This window comes from Lethenteron reissneri, chromosome 24, assembly GCF_015708825.2.
Source record: "Lethenteron reissneri isolate LAM-NWPU_2019-01 chromosome 24, ASM1570882v1, whole genome shotgun sequence".
Lineage (NCBI taxonomy): Eukaryota > Metazoa > Chordata > Hyperoartia > Petromyzontiformes > Petromyzontidae > Lethenteron > Lethenteron reissneri.
Window position 1 is genome coordinate 15,240,129 of NC_083802.1, and position 25,120 is coordinate 15,265,248.

At 49.0% G+C, this 25,120-nt stretch overlaps 1 protein-coding gene across 11 annotated transcripts in view; it reads right to left on the reverse strand.

The window, feature by feature from the left end:
* Positions 1-16,725: 16,725 nt before the first annotated feature.
* LOC133346666 (myocyte-specific enhancer factor 2C-like) overlaps positions 16,726-25,120 on the reverse strand; it is a 112,331-nt gene continuing 103,936 nt past the window's right edge. For all 11 annotated transcript variants that reach the window (XM_061558439.1, XM_061558441.1, XM_061558438.1 and 8 more), the window contains 3 exons: positions 24,446-24,575; positions 22,950-23,076; positions 16,726-21,364 (listed from right to left, as the gene is read on the reverse strand). In XM_061558439.1, the coding sequence (XP_061414423.1) occupies positions 20,938-21,364; positions 22,950-23,076; positions 24,446-24,575 (684 nt within the window). In that variant the 3' untranslated portion in view covers positions 16,726-20,937. The remainder of the gene's footprint in view (positions 21,365-22,949; positions 23,077-24,445; positions 24,576-25,120) is intronic.

Here is a 25,120-nt window from a genome sequence, read left to right on the forward strand (position 1 = left end):
CACGTTTCTAAATATGGCGGTAAAAACCGGAGGACCTGGAGAAAAATCCACGTGACAATGGAGGGAGAGCGAGAACACGCAAACTCGAAATATACAATAGGCATTAGGGTCGGGATCGAACCTACGACCTCCTGTATACCAAGCGAGGTAGTTAACATCTCCTAGCCACCGTGATGATGATGAGAGAGAGAGAGAGACACGCAAGCTCCAAATATACAATAGGCATTAGGGTCAGAATCGAACCCACGACCTCCTGTATACCAGGCGAGAGAGTTAACATCTCCTAGCCACCGTGGCACCCAACCAGACAACACGGCGGAGAGGATAGAGTTCCGGGGAAGGAATCTATTCACACAAAGTAAGAACTCAAAAACTCCTCACTGTTAACGACTGTTAGACCGACTTGCTGTACAGCCTTCAACAAATACCACTTTGATGCTCCTACAGCGGCGCGGCATATGATTGACGTTGCACGATGCACCCCACACACTGCCTCCTGTGTGGGTGGATCGTGCGCCAACAACGCAGCGTTGCAACCTCGCCCAACCTCCGGCATCTCCCCCCCTAAAACATTTCGCGTGGAATTTTCCCAACGTGAACGATCAGCGGGTGCCCCTCTATTCTAAAAACAAACCACGTGGTCGCTTGCAGCTGTAGCAGCAGCGGTCGCTTGCAGCTGTAGCAGCAGCGGTCGCTTGCAGCTGTAGCAGCAGCGGCGGCGGCGGCGTGCGCAAGAACTGCGTCGTATTTGGGTGCAACGCAAATCTGGCTGTCGCCTGATGAAGCTGGTTGTCATTTCTGGCGAAACGTCGTACGCAGATTGTAAACGTTGTGGCTTGGCTCACCAACACACAACCGGCGTGCTGTGCTAGTGACGAATTGGTCACGTTCTGTTTACGTGACAACCATAACTAGTTGGCTGTGTCGGGTGGTGGCGGGTTTTAACGACACAACATTTCTCTATTTACGTGATCTAACCCAAACAACTTCTATTATGGGTGCAACACGTTGACTGAAAACAACGACGAACCGCATCGACTGCGTGACGGCGGAGACAAACATCTCCTCTGACACGCAACGATTTCAAAGTATCTTCTTGGTTCTTTCGGTAAAGTCACGTAGAAGGGAAATTATAAAATAATAAAAATAAAACATCAAATAATTCTCACGACGTTTCGGCCACAACGCAAGCAGCCGTCCTCAGGTGAAGAACAGGTCTTTCGGAAAGATAAATATTTTATTTTTTCCCTTCTACGTGACTTTACCGAAAGAACCAAGAAGACGAATCCCTGCAGTCACGAAAGAAGCTTTAAATCGAAAGATTTCAAAGTAAACAAAGCGAACGGCTCCCCCACCCTCCCCCTCCTCTCCCCAGCTATGACGGGCAGCAGCAGCAGCAACAAACAACAACTAAAATCCTATAAATCACACCCGAAAAGCCACCGCTGAAAAGCTCCGTTTTGTGCGAGCGAACTGGGCTGGGCAGTGCGTGAAGGAGTCGGGGTGGGGTGGGTGGGTGGTGGGTGGGGTGGGTGGGTGGTGGGGGGTGGCCGCACCGGGGCCCGTGTGAAAGTGGCGTGGGCCTTTGCCGGGGAGACGCTTCCCACGCCGGGAGCCTCATCGGCGTCGGCGGCGACGATGAGGCAGGCGGGGGTGGTGGTGGTGGCCACCCCGAGCCGGGCCGGGCCCCTTGGGGTCTCAACTGAAATCGTCTCGACCGCTGTCACCGATCGCTCCTCCCACTGCTTCTTCACTTCTCGTATATTTATTTATTTGCCCTTAAAACCTCGGGGATTTAAGGGAGAAAATTTTTTTTCTCTTCGCCTGCAATATTTTTTTCTGCCCCCCCCCCCACTACTACCTCTCCTCTTTACGATAATTTACGCCGACGGACGAAGGGGTGGTGGTGGTGAGGGTGGTGGTGGTGGTGGCGGTGGTGGAGTTGGTAGTGGTGGAGGTGGTGGTGGTGGTGGGGGTGGTGGTGGTGTTGGCGGTGGTGGTGGCTTTATTCCAGCCATGCAGGTTTGTCTGCGTTCGGTAAATCCGTGCAAAAATATTTGCGCACTCGCCACACATGACGATCCGGCGCGGCTGTCGCTGCGGCTTCGCCAATTTTCTTGGTCGCACGCCACCGTGGTGCAGTCTGCCAGCGACTTGGGTGGTGGGTGGTGATGGGGAGATGTCCACGGAGACGAGGCATCACCACTGCGTCCTGGTGTCGAGACGCGGTGGACGGGCGTTGAGTGTTTCGCGACCTCCGCTTGTGATTCTCCCCCGTGCCAGATCACAAGGTGACATGCTCAGATTTTTGTTCCTACTCTTTCTTTCTTCCTTTCTTCTTCTTCTCTTCCTCCTTGATGACGAGAGCCTTCGAGGGGCTCGACTCGCATAACCGCCTTAGAATGATGATCTCGTGAGGCTGAGCGAGTGGCTTAGCGCGTCCCTGTCACCGCCCGAGCGAACCGTGGCAAATGGGACTCCAGCGACTTAAGTGCGTAGCGAAATGTGTCAGGGCTGAGCGCAGGGTGGCCCAGATGTCTTGTGACCCCCGCAATTAAATTGACCTAGAAAATTGTTCTTTTTTTTTTCTTTTGCATATTCATTTTTGTTTTAAAATAAACCTTCCTCAAAAAAAATATATTACGTTTTAGAAAATGAAATGGGGGTTCACAAGACATCTGGACCACCCTGTACATTGATCACTGTTGTGCATATATGTAAATGTTCTTCTCCGGGTGGATACCATCGTCGTCATTTATTGAAAACATCGGGGTTTGTTTGTTTCACGTGGGAACCCAATCGTTCGAGTGTGAGACCCTGAAGCTTTCCTGACATCGCCATAGCCACACTGAGGCACACACCCCCCCACCCACCCCCCACCCCTTCGATTTTACGATCAAAATGATCGGATGTAAATTAGATTTTAAATTGTGTTCGTTATGTTACAACACGCCGTGGCCCAAAAATAGAATGTGTGCCAGACAGAGGTGTCAGGTGTAATTCGCATGGACCCTTAGGTAATGTTGGGCGAAAGCGATATTTTCACTATCGATAGGGCGGGCACCACCGCTACTCTCCCCCAGAATGCCCAAAACCACTACGGAATAACCTCTCTGCTCAGGGTTTTTGGGTCATTACGAGATCGTGCGTTGGTCTTCGGCATTACAGCGACGGGCTGCGGGTTAGAATGTAGGTTCGCCTTTCACGTGAGAGGTAGACTCTCAAGGACAGCACATTACATTGACGGGGGTGGTGGTGGGAGGGGGAGGGATGTTCCCACAGTATTGCCACTCGTTGACGAGAAGCAGGAGAACAGGTCCAGCCGGCACGGCAGGGCAGGGCAAGTGGGCTGGGAGGACGAGAGAGAGAGAGAGAGACGTCGGCGCCGATGACCTTGCACTGCGAGGTTCGGGACGAGTTGACTCACGCGCAATCTCACCACGATCCCCGCCATGCGCAGGGCACACAAGGGGCTCACTCTGTCGTCTAACCCGTGCCAGCAAGAGGGGCTTCCCCACGCACTTTGACCACGCATGGTCTGCGCTGGTCGGTCAAGGCGGTGAGCGGGGGCGGATGCGTGCAGCGTGTTACAGTACAGTCCAACAATTTAACACGTAGGCTTTCTGGCGAATTGCCCGATGATGCTGGATGCAATTGCCAGCGAAACGTCGTACTACTCAAATTGTAAATGTTGTGGTTTCACGCTTCAACACACCGGTGGGCTAAAGCAGTGAACTATTTGTCTTTTGTCAACGTGACACTTTTTTACTGATTGGCCGTGTCGGGTGGTGGAGGGTTACGACACATTTATAAATAACGCGATCAAAACCCAAAAACGTTGATTATGAACAGTCCAACAATTTGTTTTTCTCTTATTATTCTTCGCGGACCGCCCTCTTGCTTGACAATGTAGCTCGGCTCAGCAGCAGCAGCAGCTCACGGCCCCCGTTCCGTGCGCGGTGATCTACCGAGATCGAGCGCATTGAGGGCGATTTGACCACAGGCACGACCCCTGGCTGGCACGGCGACCTCCCAGCGTCGCCACTCAACCTGACCACTCGGATTTGGCCGTCCACGTGAGCTCAATTATGCGATGGAGAAACCGGTAAAACTTACGTCCCACTCCCTCACTCGTCAGCGACGGACAAGCCGGCTCAATTTGCGGGGGGGGGGGGGGGGCAAACCGCAGGGGAGGCCGATGAAGCGGAGACAAAGATCCCCCGTGTAGCCTTAACAGACCGAAGGGTCGAGTGCGGTGAGCGAGGAGCACCTACGAAGAAGGGGGTGGGTGGCCAGCACCACGCCCGGGCGGCCTCTGGCTCCCCTCGTGGCGACGTTTGCACAAAGCGCACCAGGTGAGGCACTCATTTAAGGCCGAGTCAACCCGAGGCGAGGCTCAGGACCGGTTCATTATAATCGTCACTCGATTGTTGGTGGCCGTGAGCGGGAATCGAACTCGCCTGGTTTGTAGCGCTCATCCCAAGCACGCGAGACCCACACGCGGCATGACGCGGATTTGGCCAGAGTGCATCTGCATCTCAGTGGGGGTATTAAGTTCATAAAGATAGAGACAGCCAGTCAGTCAGTCGTCAGAAGATGGAACTAAATAAATAAATAACACGGTCTTCTTGAGCCCCGACTTTGAGCAGAGGCGGGGGAGTCGAGAGCACGGACGTCTGGGTGAAGGAAAGCTTGGGCTGTGGGAGATCCAGTGGAGAACGAGTGAGATCCCACCGAGGGAATTGTTCGACCTGAGCGGCTTCGACAGAGAGCCTCGCTTGGCTGGCGCCGGAGGATGCAGGTAAGGGGAGCAGAGCATCGCTGCTGAATGCCGATCACATAGCAGCTAACGAGCGGCTTTCCCACCACAGAGCGATAAATATGAAGACGCGTCGCATCGAGCGCCGCTGATTTACGCACGGCAGAGCCGGAGTGACGTGCCTCGGCTCAGTCAACCCCAGGTGGAGTCACTCTCAATTTGCTCGGTCTCGGAACATTTGCGTCCCCCCCCCCTTTTCAGCCCCAAGCGATCTTGGGTACGGAGACTTTCAGCGTGGCTGGATGGCGTGGAGTGGGCGTGTGGGTGAGACGGGCAGCAAAAGGGGCACGCTCGCTCAGCCAAGCGTGCACATTGACGACAAACAGAGAACCCCCCCCCACCGCCACCACCCACCCGTATCGCCCTTTACAAACTGTTGGGGCGAGGGCTGTTAGCAAGCACCTATTAAGGCCGACAATACGTGATCCACATAAGATCTGCACACATCTCTAGGCTGTGTTCGTAAGATGGCTTACCGGTTTGGGGAGGCATTCATCCGGCAGTGGTTTGATCGTGGTTGATGATGATGATGATGAATAAGGCCTGAATGGTGCAAGGAGGGATGGTGGTAGTCAGCAACACGCCCGACCGCCTTTGTCTCCCTAATGCAGATGTTTACACACCGCACCCGGTACTCGTTTGAGGCTGAGTCAACCTACCGGAAGCCCAGGACCGGTTCAGACATTCGTCACTGGTATCGGTGGCCGTGAGCGGGAATCGAACTCGGGTGGCTGGGTTCGTAGTGCTGTGCGCTAACCACTACACCACCGCTCTCCCGCACACACAAACACACCCATAAACATCCACACAACACAGATATGTGCACACACACACACATGCACGCATGGTTGCTTGCTCTACAGCGTGCGTTAGCACTTACGAATGCTCGGCTGCACATGGAATACATGTCATGCTGTCCTCATATTCTTCCCTTGTTCTTTTCTCACTCTCTTATATTTCTATACGAATTCAACCAACTGAACGCAACTTAGCAAATTATTTAAAACGTCATTTACAAAGTACATCGTAGCGATGGAACCTCACTGGCCACTCCCGCCGAATGCGCCAGGGTTCGGTCAACCTTCCCACCCCCACCAAAATCTCAAATCGACAACAGATTATTTCGTCAAATCTAGTTTAGAATAAAAAGTAACTCAAGGGTGAATGTCCAAAGCGAACACCGAGGAGCGAGGAGATTGCTTGATGAATCGGCCCCGAGGTGGCGCGTTCGCTGCTCATTGCACAGGTTCACGGTTTCCATTTCCCAACGGCCGCCCTGGTAAATACTACGGTGTGGTTATCAGTCCTAGACGTACACGGCGTCTGCTTCACCGGAGATGTTAACAATCCCGTGACCTCATCCGCGAGGTCGCCGCGGTGACGAGATGTTAACTACCTCGTCTGGTATGCAGGAGGTCGTGGGTTCGAACCTGTTGTTTCTATTTGGATTGCTCGTGTTTTCTCTTTCCCTTTGTGGTCACGTGGATTTTTCTTCGGGTTTATCCGGGTTTTTCCCCCTCCACGTTGAGAATCGACGCGCCTTTAGAGTATTTGGCTCGTGTACATTAACACGTGATCATGAGCCACTTTCGCTGTGCTCACATTTGTGGCCAGGTCGTTTCTGACAAAAGAACGATATAGCTCAGTGGGCCTTACCTGGTAAAATGTAAAGTATATAGTTGAATATAGTTTTAAATAGGCCATTGTGTACCAAAGTCTCGATGCTATTTTGTTTTCCAAAATAGGGAAAACGACCCAAAAATGACTCAATTGGGATTACACAGCAGAATCATTCATTACCCCCCCCTCCCACTGCAAAAAAACAATCTGGCAGCCCCCCTCTGATAGAGAGTCACGAGACTCATTGAGGCTTTTCCGAGTAAAGCAGCGAACTCACAATGATACAAGAAACACATTTAGTAGAGAAATAAGATCACGTGGCTTAAAGAACCCACACGGGTTAAAGACGTAAGTTTAGCTTAAGAAAAGTAAGTGTTGGCTTGGGCAAGACACATCATGGGACTCATCTTCTTGGTTTTTTCGGTAAAGTCACGTAGAAGGGAAGTAATAAAATAATAAAAATAAAACAATATTATTTTATTACTTCCCTTCTACGTGACTTTACCGAAAGAACCAAGAAGATGAATCCCTGCAGTCACGAAAGCTTTAAATCGAAAAATCATGGGACTCCCAAGGGCTGATGACCATTCGTGGAACTTGCTGATGCACCCCAACTGGACATCTGTGAAAAAGAGCTTAATCGCTCTTCGGATTTTTACTCTGGTCGAAATGAAGGTTCTGTACTAACGACGGAGTGGCGGTCACCGATGAGATTTAGCGATGAGCTCACCACCTGTGGATCGTTACAGCGCAGAAGTCCTCATCCAGCAGTGGATTCATCACGGCTGATGATAACGGCTTCCCCTTGGCTGCCTCTCGGTACAAAATAAATGCGCCGACTGGTTATGTAAAGCGTCCTCAGATGCAGTCACATTTTCGAAGGTGCTGTATGTTAATCCGCGTTGTATCATGGGATTTTTTTTTGGGCCACTGGTAAGTTTTGTTGAACTTCTTTCGCGCCCTACGTAGCCAACCGTGCTAAACGGAGGTGCGGTAAAGACCAGGGCCCGTGATGTTCACCCCCCTCGTTTGGCCAACATCATCATCATTATCACGGTTGGCTACGTATGGTGCAAAAGAAGTTCAACATACATCAGAAGCATCATCATCAGCCATGCTCAACCCTTTGCTGGATGAAGGCATCCAAAAGCCGTTGCTATAATAGTGGACATCTGTCAAAAAGCGCTTTGTAGTTCATCGGATTCCTCGAGTATGAACGCACATTCTAGATTTGAAGCTTTCGTGACTGCAAGGATTCATACTCTGAGGTTTTTTCGGTAAAGTCACGTAGGTAAAAAATGAAATTAAAATTAATAAAACATAGAATAATAACCCCTCACTTGATACAGCAAATCTGGCTGTGACGGTCCCACCTGATGACGGAGACTTGTGTTGCCTCCGAAACGTCGTGATTTATTATTATTTTATTTTTATTAATTTTAATTTCATTTTTAAATCCTTTATATTAAGTTCACTTTCTTGCTTGCTTACGACCGTGCAAATCATTCGGTCGTTTTTTAACCCACTTCCCGTGATCCAATCGAGCTGACATTTTGCACACAGACTCGTGCGTGACAATGTATTTTCGTGAAATTTTTTTTCCAAAATTTTACACTTTTTAGGAAAAATAAATTATATTTAATTACCAATTGCTTAATGGTGGCAGCCATTCATCTGACCCATAGGTGGCAGCCATCTCAAGCCAGAGGACGAGAGGACTCTAGCCGCCACGCATATAAAGGATTTATAGTGAAAAACTTTGTTTTTACGGGTTAATTTTTTTAACCTACGTGACTTTACCGAAAAAACGAAGTGTATGAACGCATATGGCCATTCTGATCTCTCTTGATCTTGCGAGGGGCCACCCACAAGGAGTACAAATTGAGACGTGCAGCGCTGTGGCAGGGGAATGGTGCAGAGCGAGGTGGAGAACGAGCCCACGGGGGGATGGACTGGGGGTGGGGTGTGTGTCACGGCGAATCACCAAGCGAACGAGCGAGAAAGCATCGGCCGCTGCTCCCATGCATGGCCACAGCAGCGGATTTTGAACAACCATCGAACGAACAAAAGACGGTCACTGACTGCATCTCGCACTTTTCGGATGAGCTTCTGCGGCCATGTGGGATGTCATTCCGATATTAGGAAAACACTGGGAGCGACGCACTTTTAAATATAAGTTGAAAACTAATTTATTTGTAACTGCTTTTTGTGTTCACTTACGGTGCGAAAGAAGTTCGAGATATATACACAGATCCCCTGTATAGCTATTAACAGGCTGTTGGGGAAAGTGCTGTTAGCGAGCACCTATGAAGGCCGGAACAGCACAGTGGTCAGCACCACGCCCGGCCGCCTTTGTCTCCCTAGGCGGTGCTATTTACACATCACACCAGGTATTAATTTTGAGGCTGAGTCGACCTATCGGAGGCCCAGGACCCGTTCATCTAATCTGGCGTCACTGACGTAGGCGGCCGTGAGCGGGAATCAAACTCGGGTCGCCGGGTTCATAGCGCAGCAGAAGCGCGCTAACCGCTACACCACCACTCCCCGCGTAACTGCGCACACGCACGCTCTGGCATGTTCCGCCACACAAGCAACCACCGCTGGGAGATTTTTTTTCATTTTGTCTCTGTTAACCTTTGGGGGGGGGGGGGCAGTCACGTGACATCGTACGCGTGCATTAAAAAAACGGAATTCGACACTCGAATGGAAACGGCCTCTCTGCGAGTTCTACCTGACCCATCCAAAGCTCTGAACAAGAACTTAACGCGTTCAGCCTGACATGTGTGGATGAAGATTAACATTGTGTCACAAAAATGTACACTTTCACATTACCCCTTTTGTCATTCTAATGAAATTGTTTCTCAAGTTTTATTCTGAGAATGACAATCTATGTACGGTGGGGGGCGAGGGGGAGTGGTAGCTTTAGTTTAAGGAATAATGTTTTTATTGATTGATGCTCCGAGTCAAATTTCGAGGCTCCCAAGTGGCGCAACCCTCGAGCGCGCAGGCGGTGCAACTGCGTCTGGGCCCACAGAGAGGCCCGGAGCGGCCCAGCTTCCACGATGCGAAGCAGAGTGGGAAATAAAACTAAAAGTATTTAATTTTTTATTTTATTTTACCAGGTAAGGCCCACTGAGCTATACCAAACTCTTTCAGAAACGACCTGGCTATCGCAAATTATATCTGGACGTAGTAGCTTATCACGTGGAAGTTTATAGCAGCAGCCAAACACTCTAAAGTGTAAGCGTTTGTTTCTAAATGTGGAGGGGGGGACCGGAGAAAAATCCACGTGACCCCGGGGAGAGAGAGACACACACGCAAACTCCAAATCTCCAGCAGGTGTCAGCGTCGGGATTGAACTCACGACCTCCTGTATACCAGGTGAGGTAGTGAACATCTTTCCACCGTTGCTGCCTTTGCACCAGGGCCCATGTCTACTCTGCTATGCCAGTGATGGCCCAACTGAGTTATCGCATGCTGGTGTCCACACGTGCATCGATGTACTGCAGAGCACATAAGGACAGCCTCGTAATTGAAAGAGTGGTTCATTCCTAATGTGCCACAAGTTGATTTCGCCACTCCATCTCTGCAGTGGACGTGGTCTCGAATCTTATGCTTTCTTGGCTGCCACTCAGTTATGACCCGAGCCCACTTTCGAGTTATGCCCAAGCCCAATTCGCTCCCTTAGCAGTCAACACGATGTCTCTAACTTGTACGTGTTCTTTGATCCGCGTGTTCAAAGCAAAGCATGCTCAGACCCTATCAATCTAAACAAGTTGCACGTGGTAGGTGTGGTAGCAAACGCCTGTGCTCCACAGACTTAAAGAGGTGCGGGTGGTGCATCATCCAGCCATCAAGTTTTCATGACCTTTGCGCGTGTGAGCGCGTGTGTAGGTGGAGCGGTGGCGCAGTCGTTAGCGCACTGTGCAATGCACCCGGTGACCCGAGTATGGTTTCTGCTTACAGCCGACACGATTTGCGAGTATCTGAACCGGTTCTGGGGCCTCGCCTAGGTCGGCTCAGCCTCAGATCATGACCTGGTGCGATGTGTAAACATGCAAGAATTGGGGAGACAATGACGGCCGCGAGCCAAGACCAATCTCGTCCCCACGCCGTCCCTGACACGCGTTACTTTGCTGACGGCACTTTGCCCCAATAGCTATTAGGGGAGATCTTTTTTTGTCGATTTAAAGCTTTCGTGACTGCAGGGATTCATCTTCTTGGTTCTTTCGGTAAAGTCACGTAGAAGGGAAATAATAAAATAATAAAAATAATTCTCACGACGTTTCGGCCACAACGCAAGCAACCGTCATCAGGTGAAGAACAGGTCTGTCGGAAAGACAGCGTCCCATTCAGACGCTGTCTTTCCGACAGACCTGTTCTTCACCTGAGGACGGCTGCTTGCGTTGTAGCCGAAACGTCGTGAAAATTATTTTATGTTTTATTTTTATTATTTTATTTCCCTTCTACGTGACTTTACCGAAAGAACCAAGAAGATACTTTGAAATCGTTGCGTGTCAGAGGAGATGTTTGTCTCCGCCGTCACGCAGTCGATGCGGTTAGTCGTTGTTTTCAGTCAACGTGTTGCACCCATAATAGAGGTTGTTTGGGTTAGATCGCGTAAATATATAAATGTGTCGTTAAAACCCGCCACCACCCGACACAGCCAACTAGTAAGGGTTGTCACGTAAACAGAACGTGGCCAATTCGTCACTAGCACAGCACGCCGGTTGTGTGTTGGAGAGCCAAGACACAATATTTACAAACTGCGTACGACTTTACCGAAAGAACCAAGAAGATTAGATGTTTTTTGTCTGTCGCTCGCACGTCGCTGTGCACACACAATGGGTGTTGGTGGTGTGTGTGATGTTACGCGCCTCGTTCTTTTCACTTCTCACACGCGGTGTCACAACGCCACCCATCTGGCCACCACCACCACCACCACCAACGTCTCTCGTTCGTTCGTTACGAAGATCGATTTTGTCCGAGAGAGAGAGAACAAAAATGTTCCGAGGAGTTTCTCTGTTCTCCTGATATTTCTCGTTTCCTCCCCACACGCAACGAACACTTCGAGCGAATGGAATTATCGTTAATAATAAAAAATATTTACCTAGCCAAACTCTTTAACAGGACTTTACAACAACATCAACAACGTCTTGAAGACTGTTGTTGAGTCTCTCTCCCGACTTTAGTCGGTGAAATAGGAAAACCATTTTTTGGACTTCACGTCGCACGGTGAGGCATATCGATGTTTCCGCGGTTTTATTGATTTATTTTCCCCTCTTCATTGCATCACCTTGGGGCAGACAATTAACTTCCTTTCGAGGAGTTTGCGCCGTGGCTTAGGGACAGGCAAGCGCCAACGCAACGAGAAGAAACGCACACAACGAGAAGATACTGACACAACGAGGCGGCCTCCGAGCGCAGCCGTGAGAAAACTGAACTTGGCTCGTAGTCTGTCAGAATGTCCAGGGCCCGGTGGGAAATGCCCCACGGATTCCCCTGGGAAATGCCCAGGTCGGGACTCGTTCATTGCTGCTGCTGCTCTCGGCTGTCCCCGGATGTCCTTGTGGGGTGTCCGTGGTAGCTGCTGGGTGATATTTTCTGCCCAGGTATTCTTCTAACGCGTCGAACAAAGACGGCCCATTGCATCGCGCGCCGCTTTCAGATGCGCTTCTGCGGCCGTCTGGAACGCTCTTCCTTCCGATATTCGGGACGCCAACCGGAGCTGTGCGCTTTGAAAGTGGAGGTTGAAAACGCATTTCTTTAGAACCATTTTGTGTGTGTTCAGTTTGTTGTTTTTACTCCGCATCTCCCTATCAGCACGGTTTGGCTACGTACGGTGCGAGAGAAGTTCAACATACTGCACACACGTCCGAGGCTGTGCCAGTGTTGTTCTCCAGTGGCGGATACGAGGCAACAATGGGGGCCATTGCCCAGCCCCCTCCCCCCTCCCTGAACCTTGAGACCCCATTATCGGGACTCGATTGATATTTGTTCAGAGCAAATGTTACATTGTATTTTAGTAGTAATGTTTGGGCCCTGTTTAAAAGGCTTGAAATGTCGGGACTGCTTCGCCCCCCCCCCCCTATCTCCCTGCCATTTGAAAGTATATCGACCCCGCCTCTCTCGCTCTACTTGCCTGCCGTTGTCATCACAGTGACCTGTTTGCAGATATGTTGACGGTTCCATCTTTTCGTGAGCCACCAATCCCCCCCACCACAACCTCTCCCACGTGGTCTGAGCAGCTGGAGGATTTACGATGCGTGCAAACATCGTTGCTCCTCTGCCAATGACTGCATTGCACTCCCACCCCCCTGCTCCTCCTCCTCATCCTCATCCCCTGTCACTCGCTGCGTGGTCGCTAAAGTGTGACAGGCACATAGCAAGTTCCAAAAACAGAGACCCCGAACGCCACCCCACACCCGCATTGTTCAACGCCGAGGCCGGCCAAACCGGCTCAGCCAGGGGGGGGGGATTTGTCTCTACCCCCCCACCGCCCCCTATCCCCCGCCGCATCTCCGATTAGCACGGTTGGCTGCGTACGGTGCGAAAGAAGTTTAACATGCTTACAAACACCCAGCCCCACCGTGACAACTCTACATCCAAACCCTTCTTTACACGAATTCATGGCCGCAGCGATACCACGGCGGTCAGAGCCCACGGTTAAGCAGAGCCCAGTAGTGCCTTAACCGGTTAAGCAGAGCCCATCGGTGCTTAAACCGGTTACGCAGAGCAGTCGTGGTTTAACCGTATGTGGATAGAGATCATGGTTGACAGTGGCGGATCTAAGAATGTAGGGAGAAACAGAGATACTACGTAAAAGTATGCTATTATTATTGTTAATAGAGGGCCCTATCATAAAAAAAACATCTTTAAATATCATGACTCCCCTCCCTTTTGGGAAGTTTCTAGATCTGCCTCTGGTGACTGATGATTATTATGATTGTGATATTCCAGTATTGCTTGCGGTTGTGGAGAGGACGAGATATGTGGCGCAATTTGTCTGAAAACACACGAAAACCAAGCCACCTCCACCGCCCCCATTTGAACCTCCCTGGTAAAGGGTGGCTCATTGGGAGTGAACAGCAATGACATCGGCAGTGACACTGGGAGCTCCGACCGCAGCTCACCTCTCCCAACGCGTCATTGGCGCTGGGCGTGGCCAATGAGAGCCGAGTCATCCCCTTGTGACGCAGGGAGCACGTGCACAAGAGGGGGTGGTGTGTGTTTTGGGTGAGATCGCGTTAATATAGAAATGTGTCGTTAAACCCGCCACCACCCGATACTTGAGCACGCCGGTGTGTAAACCCATTCGAGTACAACGTTTCGCTGGTGATTTCATGGTGCGTGGCGACGTGGGGCAAAACGGAGAGACAGACACGCGTTCGCTTGCTTCATTGTAAAAAAAAAGTTGAGTTGTTCATTGAATTCACAGGTTGTGGATGTAATCTGGTGAATCGGGCGAGTTGTGAGAAGTTATATTGTTGTTAACGCTGTTTATATGAACGCGTGTGGGCACAACGAGGTCAAGATGGCCACCAGCAATGCTGTCAAAGTGTAAGATTGCTTAGTGTCGCATTCGTAGATATTCAGTATTATTCGAAAGTGTAGATTATGGAAAAGACTCGTATGAATGTAGTAGTATTATAATAATAGTTAAACGTACCGATATTAACACGATTTCATCTGTAAATAGGGTATAATTAATGCTGTTAAATGATAAAAAGTTGCACGATTGGTTAATTATGAAGGCCACACTTCACTTTTGAAGGCCACACGTCACCGAAAAGACTCCTGCCCACATCACCACCAGTGGCACTTGTTCATACAGCGCTAGACGACGCTGGTGAGTGTTATGTAATCACAACTGTTTCCATATTGCCTTGAGACACGTTGACCACCGATCTGGAAGACAGCCCATTAGCCGATGCATTCAATGTTATTTCCCTTCAGGCATTAAACAATTAATCATTCATCATTACTAGTAACACGCATTTTTCCATGAAAAAAAAAGAGCTCACTAGCCAACTTGTGGATTTGGAGACTTTGCCCAACCCAGGAAAGAGAAATTCTCCAGTACAGCTTTAACAGACCTTTGGGGCAAGTGCTGTTAGCGCACGCCTATGAAGGCCGGCAGAGCACACGAGGTGGTGGGCGGCCAGCACCACGGCCGGCCGCCTTTGTCTCCCCAGCAGCGATGTTTAAACACCGCACCAGCTACTACTTTGAGACCGAGTCGACCTAGGGGAGGCACAGCACCGGTTCAGATAATCGTGTTGACTGTGAGCGGGAATCAAAAGCGTAGCGCAGCGCGCTAACCGCCATACTACCGCCCCCTGGCATCTCACACACAAATCCCGGCCCTTATGAAAGTGAGATTACGTTAAAAAAATAAATGTGGGTAAAGGGGATTAAAATTTTCATTATGATGCTACTATAAAACTGTGAAACATGGATTGTAAACTGTTGTGATGTAGCTAGCGAAGTACTCTGGTTATAGACCCACAGTGATGACATCACCTCTACTCCCCCCATTTAAGGTCGAAACAGGCGGATTTCTTCACATGTCTGGCTATCGCCTGATGAAGCTGGTTGTAATCACCAGCGAAACGTCGTGCTCGAAGCTTAATGTCGCGGGCTTATCCTCCAACAACACCGGTGCGCTGAAGTAGTAACTAATTGGTACGTTTTGTTTACGTGACAAACCCTACTAATTTGCCTTGTCGAGTGGTGGCGGGTATAACGACACGTGATATTTACGTGATCGAACCCAAAAAAACCCTTTATTATGGATATTGGCCGCGAAAGCCTTCTGTGTTAAACTCTTGGGTTACCGGACACTCCTCATTTGTGCAAGTGATGCTATTCCCCGCGTTGCCCCCCATCGCACGTGGACAGCCGTGAAATTTGCCGTAGTGGCAGCATTTTTGACTTCTGGATGAAAATAATGTGCACTTGAAAGGCGAGAGATGAGGATGCTGAGATGGATGTTGGGAATATCTTAGAGGGGGTTTACTCAAATTCCCGAGAAAACGAAACTTTTTATTTTACCAGGTAAGGCCCACTTGGCTATCACAGAAGCGACTTGGTGATCACAAATGATAGCTCAACGAAGTGGCTCATCATTACGTGGAAATTTATAACAGCCAAATACTCTAAATGCGTGTTGATTCTAAATGTGGAGCAAAAAACCGGAGGACCCGGAGAAAAATCCATGCGACCACGAGGAGAGAGCCACGGAAAACTCAAAATTTGCAGCAAGCGTCAGGGTCGGGATCGAACCCAGGACCTCCTGCACACCAGGCGAGGGAGATGACATTTCACCACCGTGGCGCTCAGTCTCGCCTGCCTTAGAAGCCGAATAGGGGACATGTTGTGAAGAGACAACGGTGCAATGAGAAGGGCGACAGAGAAGTCATCGGTGCAGGTCTGAACGAAGTCGAGCGAGACCAAAGGTGAGATGTTAACTCCCTCTCCTGATATACTGGAGTTCGTGAGTTCGATCCCGACCTTGGTGCCTGTAAATTTGGAGTTTGTATGCCTCTCTCCCAGTGGTCGCGTGGATTTTTCTCCGGCTCCTCTGTTCTTTTCCCTCCACATTTAGAACCAAAACGCGTTTAGAGTATTTGGCTGCTATAAATGTCCACGCGATGATAAGCCGCTTCATTGAGCTATCATTTGTGGCCAGGTCGCTTCTGAGATAAAAAAAGAGCTATATAGCTGTGGGCGTTAACTGGTAAGATAAAAATGTATTTCGTTTAGTAGTTTTAGTTGATGCCATGAAACGAGACACACGGACGGTGGATGTGACACAATAGTACGAGTTGGATAAAAAAATATTCAATCGTGCAATAAATTAAAAGTTTCTTCCGTGCTCAGTGCTGTCGACGCTTGTGTTGAGTTTTTTTGTTCGTGCAACCGCCGCTAACAACAGCAACGGAATGCAAGCAGCGGCAGCATCACCACCACCACCAACACGCACTAATCCACGCAATAATGAGGCTTTCAGCGCAGAAGAAGAAAAATAAGATGAAAACGTTAATGGATTTTTGTTCCCCTCCTCCCAACCAGACAGCTTTGTGCCACATGGGAAGAGCATTCTCCGAGTGTCTGCATAAGTAGCAGCCTCCAGAGCAGGTGGTAAGCGCTAATGCGTTTAATACGAGCAAATTGATGCAACAGGCATCGCTGGTAATTTCAGAAATGAATGAAATTGAATTAAAATAAGAGGGGGGGGGGGGGGTCACACTCACTTGACACGAAAGTTCACCGCGTGACATATGTTAACTATAATATGATGTGTATTCTTTATTTTTTAAACTTTTTTTTTATACAAAGACATTGAAAAGGACAGTCTTGTGCTGTCTTATAAGCGAGTTGAACATCAATATACTGTACACTGGAGCTAAGAGGACTCGTCAACAGTCGGTACAAAGGTGTTTTACAGAGTAGCTTCATAGTGACCGCACAAAATATATAATTTTTTTTCCTTTTTTTGTTGTTTTTGTTGTGTTTTTAGTAACAATACGGCAGAAACGAAAGGAAAAAAAACCCACAAAAAACAGGCAAATATTTCAAGTTGCTATACACAGGCAGATATTGTTTTTTTTTGTTTTTGTACAGACGTATACCTCTGCTCTGTAGGATTTTTTTCTTTAGAAAGCAAAAAAAACCATCACAAAAGGAAACGAGATTTCATGGCTTATTTAGGATAAACCTTCAAAATACAGTATAACGTAAAATTACTGTGCCAACAAATACAAATTAAAACACTTTTGAAACACTTTGGCTTCAGTAAAATCATTAAAAGCAGACTACACACATAATTTTACTTTAGAATACAACTTTTTTTTGTGTCTCCCATCGATATTTACGAAAATAGATGCACTTTATCTTTCACTGAGGTTTTTTTTTTAATTTCCATTAAAAACATTTCAAAGAGGTTAACCAAATTCTGAACCTTAATACAACACAATATATAATAATATATATTAGCTATATTAACTAATACATCAGTCCAATCCAATGCAAGCTCCTATCTTACAAACATCCCATGCAGATTCTACAGAAGAAAAGGGGAAAAAACCCATTCATTAAATAAATTAAATCTGTTTTTTTTGCGTCGTTTTTTTTTGTTAAATCAAACAAGCAAAGTATAAGCAACTAAAAGAGAAAGGGTATTTAAAGTAAATTGTATTAGTACACGAGATGACAAAGCCGCTGGTACAGTTGATAACACGTAAAAAAAAAGATACCAGTTGTTTTTCACCGCATTGTCGCGAATAAACTCCGCGGGATTTCAGATGAAAGTGTCGCACTGCCGCCCCACCACGTGATGTCACGACGCTCGCCGCCTCGCGAAGTAATGCAGGCAAAATTGGACAAGAAAAACCAAAATAGAGAAATCAAAAGTGAACTTTTTCTGCATGAACCGCTGCCAAAAACTGTAAATCTACATGCGTGGAACAACTTCTACACATCCAACTGCATTTTTCGCCAATATATTGTAACTTATAATATGCACGTTTGATTATATAAGCTGTGACGTTACCGTACGTATGTATGTATATGGGGCAAAACGAGCCCAGGAGAATAAACGTGACAAAAGCTGTTATATTTGATCAATTCAGAGCACGGCACAAGCACTTGAGAAAAATAACCATTTTGTCCAGATTTTTCCAACGACGGAAACCACCCCCCCACCAAATTTGTTTAATATATTATAAGTGTCAACTCATTGCAGTCTGGTGGGGCGAAACGAGGAGGGATAAAGAGAAAAAACATTAACCCAAACGTGGGAAATACGAGAGCAAGTCGGAGAAGGGCAAAAAGAACCCCTAGATGGACGCAAGAGATTGGGATAAGGGATGTTTGATTAGACGTTAAACAAGAAGAAATAAAGCATCCTAATAGCAGCAGCATGGCTAACCCTGGCCACGCTTGTATTCATGCCAACCCAACAACTCCCACGCACAAGAACGCCCCCGTGCGTGCCCCCTCCCCATCTCCCCGTCCCCTCTTGGCGCCCCCCCCACCACCCAACCCCCCCACCACCCACTGAATGTGCACGGGACCAGCGTAGGTCAGAGCAGTCACACAGGGGTCAGGCTCCCAGAAAGCAACAAGCAGCTCACACAACTCACACAACTCACACGGGAAACCTTCCTCGGGTTCCAGAGAGATCGACGACGATGGAAAGTGGAGTGGAGGAGGAGACAGGAGGGAGAGAGAGAGAGGGTGGAGAGAGCGTGGAAAGAGAGAGCGGAGGGAGAGCGAATGGTGTGGACGTATCACGATGCTGCTTTTGCCCTATCTGCTCTCGGCGCAGGGTCGTGCGCGCAAGCCGATGGGCTCTGCACGAGAAGCTTCCCTGGCTCCGAGCAACTGCTAAATGTAAATGGACACTTTGGCAGACGCTATAAACAACCGATACAATAACAAGTTCTTTTCAAAAAATTAAAATAAAACCCAGTTTATTTTAGGAAATACATTAGCTAAAACTGTACAACGGCGTATTTGTAGTGCATTGTTAATTCTGTTGTATTACTTATTTCACGTATATATATTTCTTAAAACTCGTAAAAACTGACGCATTGTTCGTTGCGATCCGAGTGAATCCGATCTGCGCCGGGGGAGTCGAGCGGTGTCGTCTCGCGGAGCGTTGAGGGGGTCCCCCCCCCCCCCGCCAGCGCTGGCTATGGCTGAGAGCTTACGGAGCGTTAAGTGCTGCGGGCACCGGACGAAAGCGAAACGAACAAAAACAACCCCAACTCTGCAAGTACAGCAGGACCCTGCCAAATTTGAACATCCATTAATGCACAGACCCACACAGTCAAAATAACAACCGCACCTTCCCTTTCGGCGCGATTAACGGATGACTGTAAACGGGGGCGGGGGGGGGGGATATAATGAAGAAATCCTTGTGGTTATTTTGTACTGAATCTAATCTATTGCGTGTACCAGTAAGCAGCAGGTGTTACTGGAGCCGCTTCGCTTAACAGCTGCAATGGACAACAATCGCGTTGGGACTACATTATCGTAGACGATATCGTGGAAGATACCAGAATATTATCTATTTTATCGACGCCGCTCCGATTATTAGTATCTATAAGCAAGACGTCACTACAGGCAACAGCTTCGGCCGAAGCTGTCGCAGACAAAGGTATCATTTTTAAATTGTCACGATCACCCAGAAACCTCCGTGGCACTGCACCAAACACCAACCGCAGACAAAAAAAACAAAACGCTAAAACATGATTGAGATACAGGCGTGACCACCGTCGTCATCATCATCATCAACAACAACATGATCGTCACCGTCATTGGGAGGACGATATCATTGGGAGGACGATACGTTATATCGCGGGGTAAGGAGAGTGGGCAGACGCTGGGCACCTGTGCCGGAGGGGGGCTATGGAAGGGGGAAGTGGGGCGAACTGTCGGCACGGCAGGGCCAGGGATGACCGCACGCCCAGAGTGGCGAGAAAAGTGCAATCGGTACTGATTGACAATATCGCGAGGAGGCAGTTTCGAGATAATCCTGCCACGGAAAATAAAATTCACTTGTGTTGGGATCGGGAGAGGCGGTTGAATTACGTTTCGACAGCCGAGCAGCTTTATTTTCTGAAACTTGCAAAGTGTTTTGTTTCGATTTAAAGCTTTCGTGACTGCAGGGATTCATCTTCTTGGGTCTTTTGGTAAAGTCACGTAGAAGGGAAATAATAAAATAATAAAACTAAAACATAACAGACTCTGTCTCCTCGACAGACCAGCTCTCCACCTGAGGACGGCTGCTTGCGTTGTGGCCGAAACGTCGTGAGAATTATTTTATTAGTTTGTATTTTTTATTATTTTATTATTTCCATTCTCCGTGACTTCACCGAAAGAACCATGAAGAAGTGTTTTGTTCTACGTGTTCTTGACGCGCAGTCCGGCCCAGATATGACGTGCAAAATGTTTTGCGTGTAAGAAGGTGTTCTTTTAAATAAAAAAAAGCGACAATGCCAATCGTTTATAAACATCGGTCAAAAAGAGAGATATGATTAAGAGTCGATGAGGTTAACAGTAATTTAAGATCGTGTTTCGCGGATGTGTGCTCACAAAAAGCTTCAGAAAAAAAAGCACCGAGAGCTGAAGGAATTCGATGTTCATGTCATGAACAAAAATTACACAGTACAAGCGTTGCAAAGCACTAAAGTGTTCCATCAACAACAAAAAAACTGGAGACCACAGAACACCTCTAAATACTGGCGAATTTGTACTGCGTAATTTTCATCTCAACAAACCCTGGGGGGGAAGGGGGGGGGTAGGTGTAGGAAGGAAAAAAAGCGTTGAAATGGCGAGTTTTCAAAACGAAAGAAAAAAATTTACGACGAATTTACTAAAGTGTATTCTCTCCTTAACCTCATATATATGTGTGTGTGTGTACGTATATATAATTATTTAGTTTCCTTTCATCGGACTATCGGCGCGCGTCGCCCGCGCGTCGCCGCTCCTTATCGCGGCGGCCATCCGTCTATGCGCAGGCGCTTGGCGGCCTGCGCATCTCCGGGGTCCGGCGATGAGCGCAGCATGCCAACGCCGTGGTGCCCCGCGTGGTGCCCAGGGTGGTGAGAGCCCATGAACTCCCCACCGCCGCCGCCGCCCCCACCGCCGACGTTGCGGAGATCCTCGCGGTCGCTGCCCCCGTCGTACGAGCTGCCCGAGCTGCTGAGGCTGTCGCCGGTGGCGCCGGGCCCCGGGGATCGCGACGTGGCGCCTGTGGGGTCGCCGGGACCGCCGCCGCTGCCTCCCTGCGCGCCGCCCGCCACCAGGAACATGGCCGACGAGACGACGCCGCCCTTGGGGGGCGACACGGGCTCCGACTTGACGCTCACGCTCATGTTGGTGTTCACCGTCAGCCCTCCGCTGCTCGGGTTCATCCTGCGGCGGTGGTGGTGGGGGTGGGGAGACGCGTTAAGTTTCGGTGTCGTTGTTTTAGTCGGTGCATCGTCACGGATAATTATCGTCGTCGCCACCACGATCACCACATCGCGCGGTTTCAGATGTGCTTTTAGCGGCTGTCTGGAATGCCATTCTTTCTGATATTAGAAAGCCACTGGAGCTATGCACCTTTAAATTATCATGCAGATTGAAATCTCATTTCTTTATGACTGCTTTTGGTGTTTCGTTTTTTAGTCCTTCCCCCACATCTCCGTTTAGCACGGTTGGCTACGTACGGTGCGAAAGAAGTTCAACATACAATGCCGTGTAATCATCACTGTAGTAGTCGTGATCATAATGATCGTCGTCATCTGTGTCGCGTCATCTTTAAAACGATCATCACTGGTGTGACCATAGCGATCCTCGCATTTCAACTGGAGTCGTGAACCTTGCGTGCGATCGATGCCAGAGTAATGAGGTTTACGAACATTATTCATTATATAGATCCGTATTTTCGCTCAGAAAGAAGAAAGTGTTGGTAACAATCTTGAAATTCAGAATTGTTGTTGTGACAGTGCACCACACCCTGCATCAGAGAAAAAAAACCCCACAAGATGACGTCGGAGAACTACTTCTGAATTCACTTCTGTGGAACCATTTTTATTAAATCCTTTATATTAAGTTCGCTTGCTTGCGTGCTTGCTTGCTTGCTTACGACCGTGCAAATCTTTCGGTCGTTTTTTAACCCACTTCCCGTGATCCAATCGAGCTGACATTTTGCACACAGACTCATTGTGCGTGACAATTAATTTTCGTGAAAAATTTTTTCCTAAATTTTACACTCTTTAGGGGAAAAAATTTAAATATTTTATTACCAATTGCTTAATGCTGGCAGACAATCATCTGACTCATAGGTGGCAGCCATCTCAAGCCAGAGGACGAGAGGACTCTAGCCGCCACGCATATAAAGGATTTATAGTGAAAAACTTTGTTTTTACGGGTTAATTTTTCATGCTCGGGACACACATCACCTACGCCCTTCCAAGGGGCAGGCTCGCATGTCAAACTGAAACTTTTAACTCCAAGAGCTGGATTTTAGCTAAATTATGAAAACAAAAAAAAGTTAAAACCACTCATATTCAATACGATTGGTTTCCTTGGGCTGAGAACATGCGGCAGTAACTAATGTATGGACATTCTGCTTTATCAAAATTTCCAAACTACTTTCCGAATAATTCCAAAGCACAAAATTCTTACCACACGCATCATTCCCCCCCCATGATTCTTTACTAGTATTACTACTATCACTATCGCAAGGGCATTTGCATCATTACGATTATCAGTACGTTGTTGTTTAACCAAAAAGGAAAAATAAAACCCACGTGTGCCTCAGGGTCTCTTAAACGCGGCGTCAAATAAACCCTCAAGTCTTAACGTTCCCGCAGATACCGAAAGCGATCGCGGTGGCCTCAAGAAAACACCGAACAAAACAAAACCCGTACAAACACGAGAAATTCCTGCACAGCGTAATGCGCATCAAAGCACGCACGCACGCACGGACACGGGGCAGGGCGAGGCGGCTCACAGGAGCTGGTTGAGCATGCTCTGTGGGATGTTGTGCAGCTGCTGCTGCTGCCACGTGACGGAGCCCAGGTGGAGGGTGCCAGGCGAGTTGAGACCCGTCAGAGCGGTCAGCTCTGCGAGGGAGTAGTCTGCGGGGCACGCACGGAAAAGCACACGCGTCAAGGCGCCCATCGCGCACGCGCGCACACGCACGCACGCACGCACGCACGCACACCCACACATACGCGCGCACGCGGGGGTGCAGGTATGAGACAGACCGGAACAGAGATACAGGGACGACAAGATCAAGCACTGTTAGCGAGCACCAATGAAAGTCCGCCACGGCACGCGAGAGGCTGGTGTGGCTTGGGCCATTCCCGGCCACATTTGTCTCCAGGTACTCATTTGAGGCCGTGTCGACCGAGGGGAGGCCCAGGACCAGTTCAGATTATCGTCACCGGTGCTGGCCGTGAGCGGGTTCGTAGCGCAGCGCGCTAACTGCTACCCTACCGCTCCCCAACCAGACTCGACGGTACACACAGAAATGGGGATTCAGGGCACACGTACACACAGACATGCACACGAACACACAGACATGCACACGAACACACAGATATGCACACGTACACACAGACATGCACACGAACACACAGACATGCACACGTACACACAGACATGCACACGAACACAGGACACCGGTACACACGTAGATATACGACACATACGTGCACAGGGGTAGAGTACACATACATAGGCATGTAAGGACACACAGGCACAAGGCATACGTACGCACACATACATACACAGGATTAAATGTAGTCATATAGGAGGTTGTTTTTACAAATTGTTACACGCTCTAAACATGTCCAGATTGGGATGTGACTCCAGGACACAATAGCCTGTTCTTATAAGTGCTGCTGGCGTGCAAGTCTTTAAGATCTATGCTACGCAGGTGGCAGATTTGAATCATTGTCGAGTGTGCTATCCAATGAGCCACACCCATATACAGGCCAACATCACCTGTTTGGTGGTTTGGACCTTAGAGGCCGTTTGTGAGCACCTATTAAGGCCGGTACTGCACACAGGAGGGTGGTGTGATTATCTCCCCAGTGATGATGTTTACAAACTGCACCAGGCACTCATTTAAGGCCGAGTCGACCTAGGGGAGCCTCAGAACTGGTTCAGATATTCCTCAGTGACGTTGGCCGTGAGCGCGAATCAAGCTCGGCTCGCCAGGTTCGTAGCGCAGCACGCAAAGCGCTGTGCCACCACTCCCCAAACCACAAACAACAGACGCACACGCACAATCACACGAGCGCGCACACACGCATTGGCACAAGCTGCCCTTGCTTCACGCGGCGAGCTCTACCTATTCCCAAACAGCAACACAGGCCCCCAGGAGCTGGGAACCGAGAGCTCGTTAGTGCGAGCCTGGGGGTGCGGATGGGAGGAGGTTGTGGGGGGGTCGGGGGGGGGGGCTGGGGGGGGTTGTGGGGGTTGAGGGGGGGGCACTCCCACCTGTGTTGTAGGCCGTGGGCATGGCGGACGGATACCCCGAGAGCGCCTGTGGAGGTATGCTGGGCGTTGCTACGGAAACCACCGGAGTGGCCAGGGACTGGGTCACCTGTGAGCTGTTCAGTCGCTGGTTCTGCAGGGCGAGGAGGCAAGGAGGTGGGGGGGGGGGGGTGCGGAGTTACGCCAGTGGTGCGGCAACGCGATGGCTCGCGAAATAAACAACAGCATGCGGAGAACAATTTTTATTTTCATTCGAAGTACAAATTCACGGCGTATTTCGTCAGATTCCGTGCTGTCCCGCTGCAAACGGATGGGCTCAATATTTATCACTGTTGCGACTCGCAGATGGCAGTGAGGCAGCAGATGTTCAGCTGTTATTTCTCTCCAATAAGTCGTTTTTGTCCGCTCTCTGGGTCAGATCGCGCGCACTCTTAAAAACAAGAGTGCATGTTGGAAAGGGGAATTGCTTTGCAGACCTTAGGTGCATTAGTCACGCTTGCGCTACCTTTTAACTTGCGAGTTAAGCGGAAGGACGGACCAAACTGCTGAAAAAAATCAACAGCAGTATAACGAAGATGATATTCAGCGCTATGTCTTCTGTTTGTAATAACAAACATGCGCCGCGAATATTTGGTTGAAAATGCCGGTGAAAAACAGCGAAAATCAGATGTACGCATC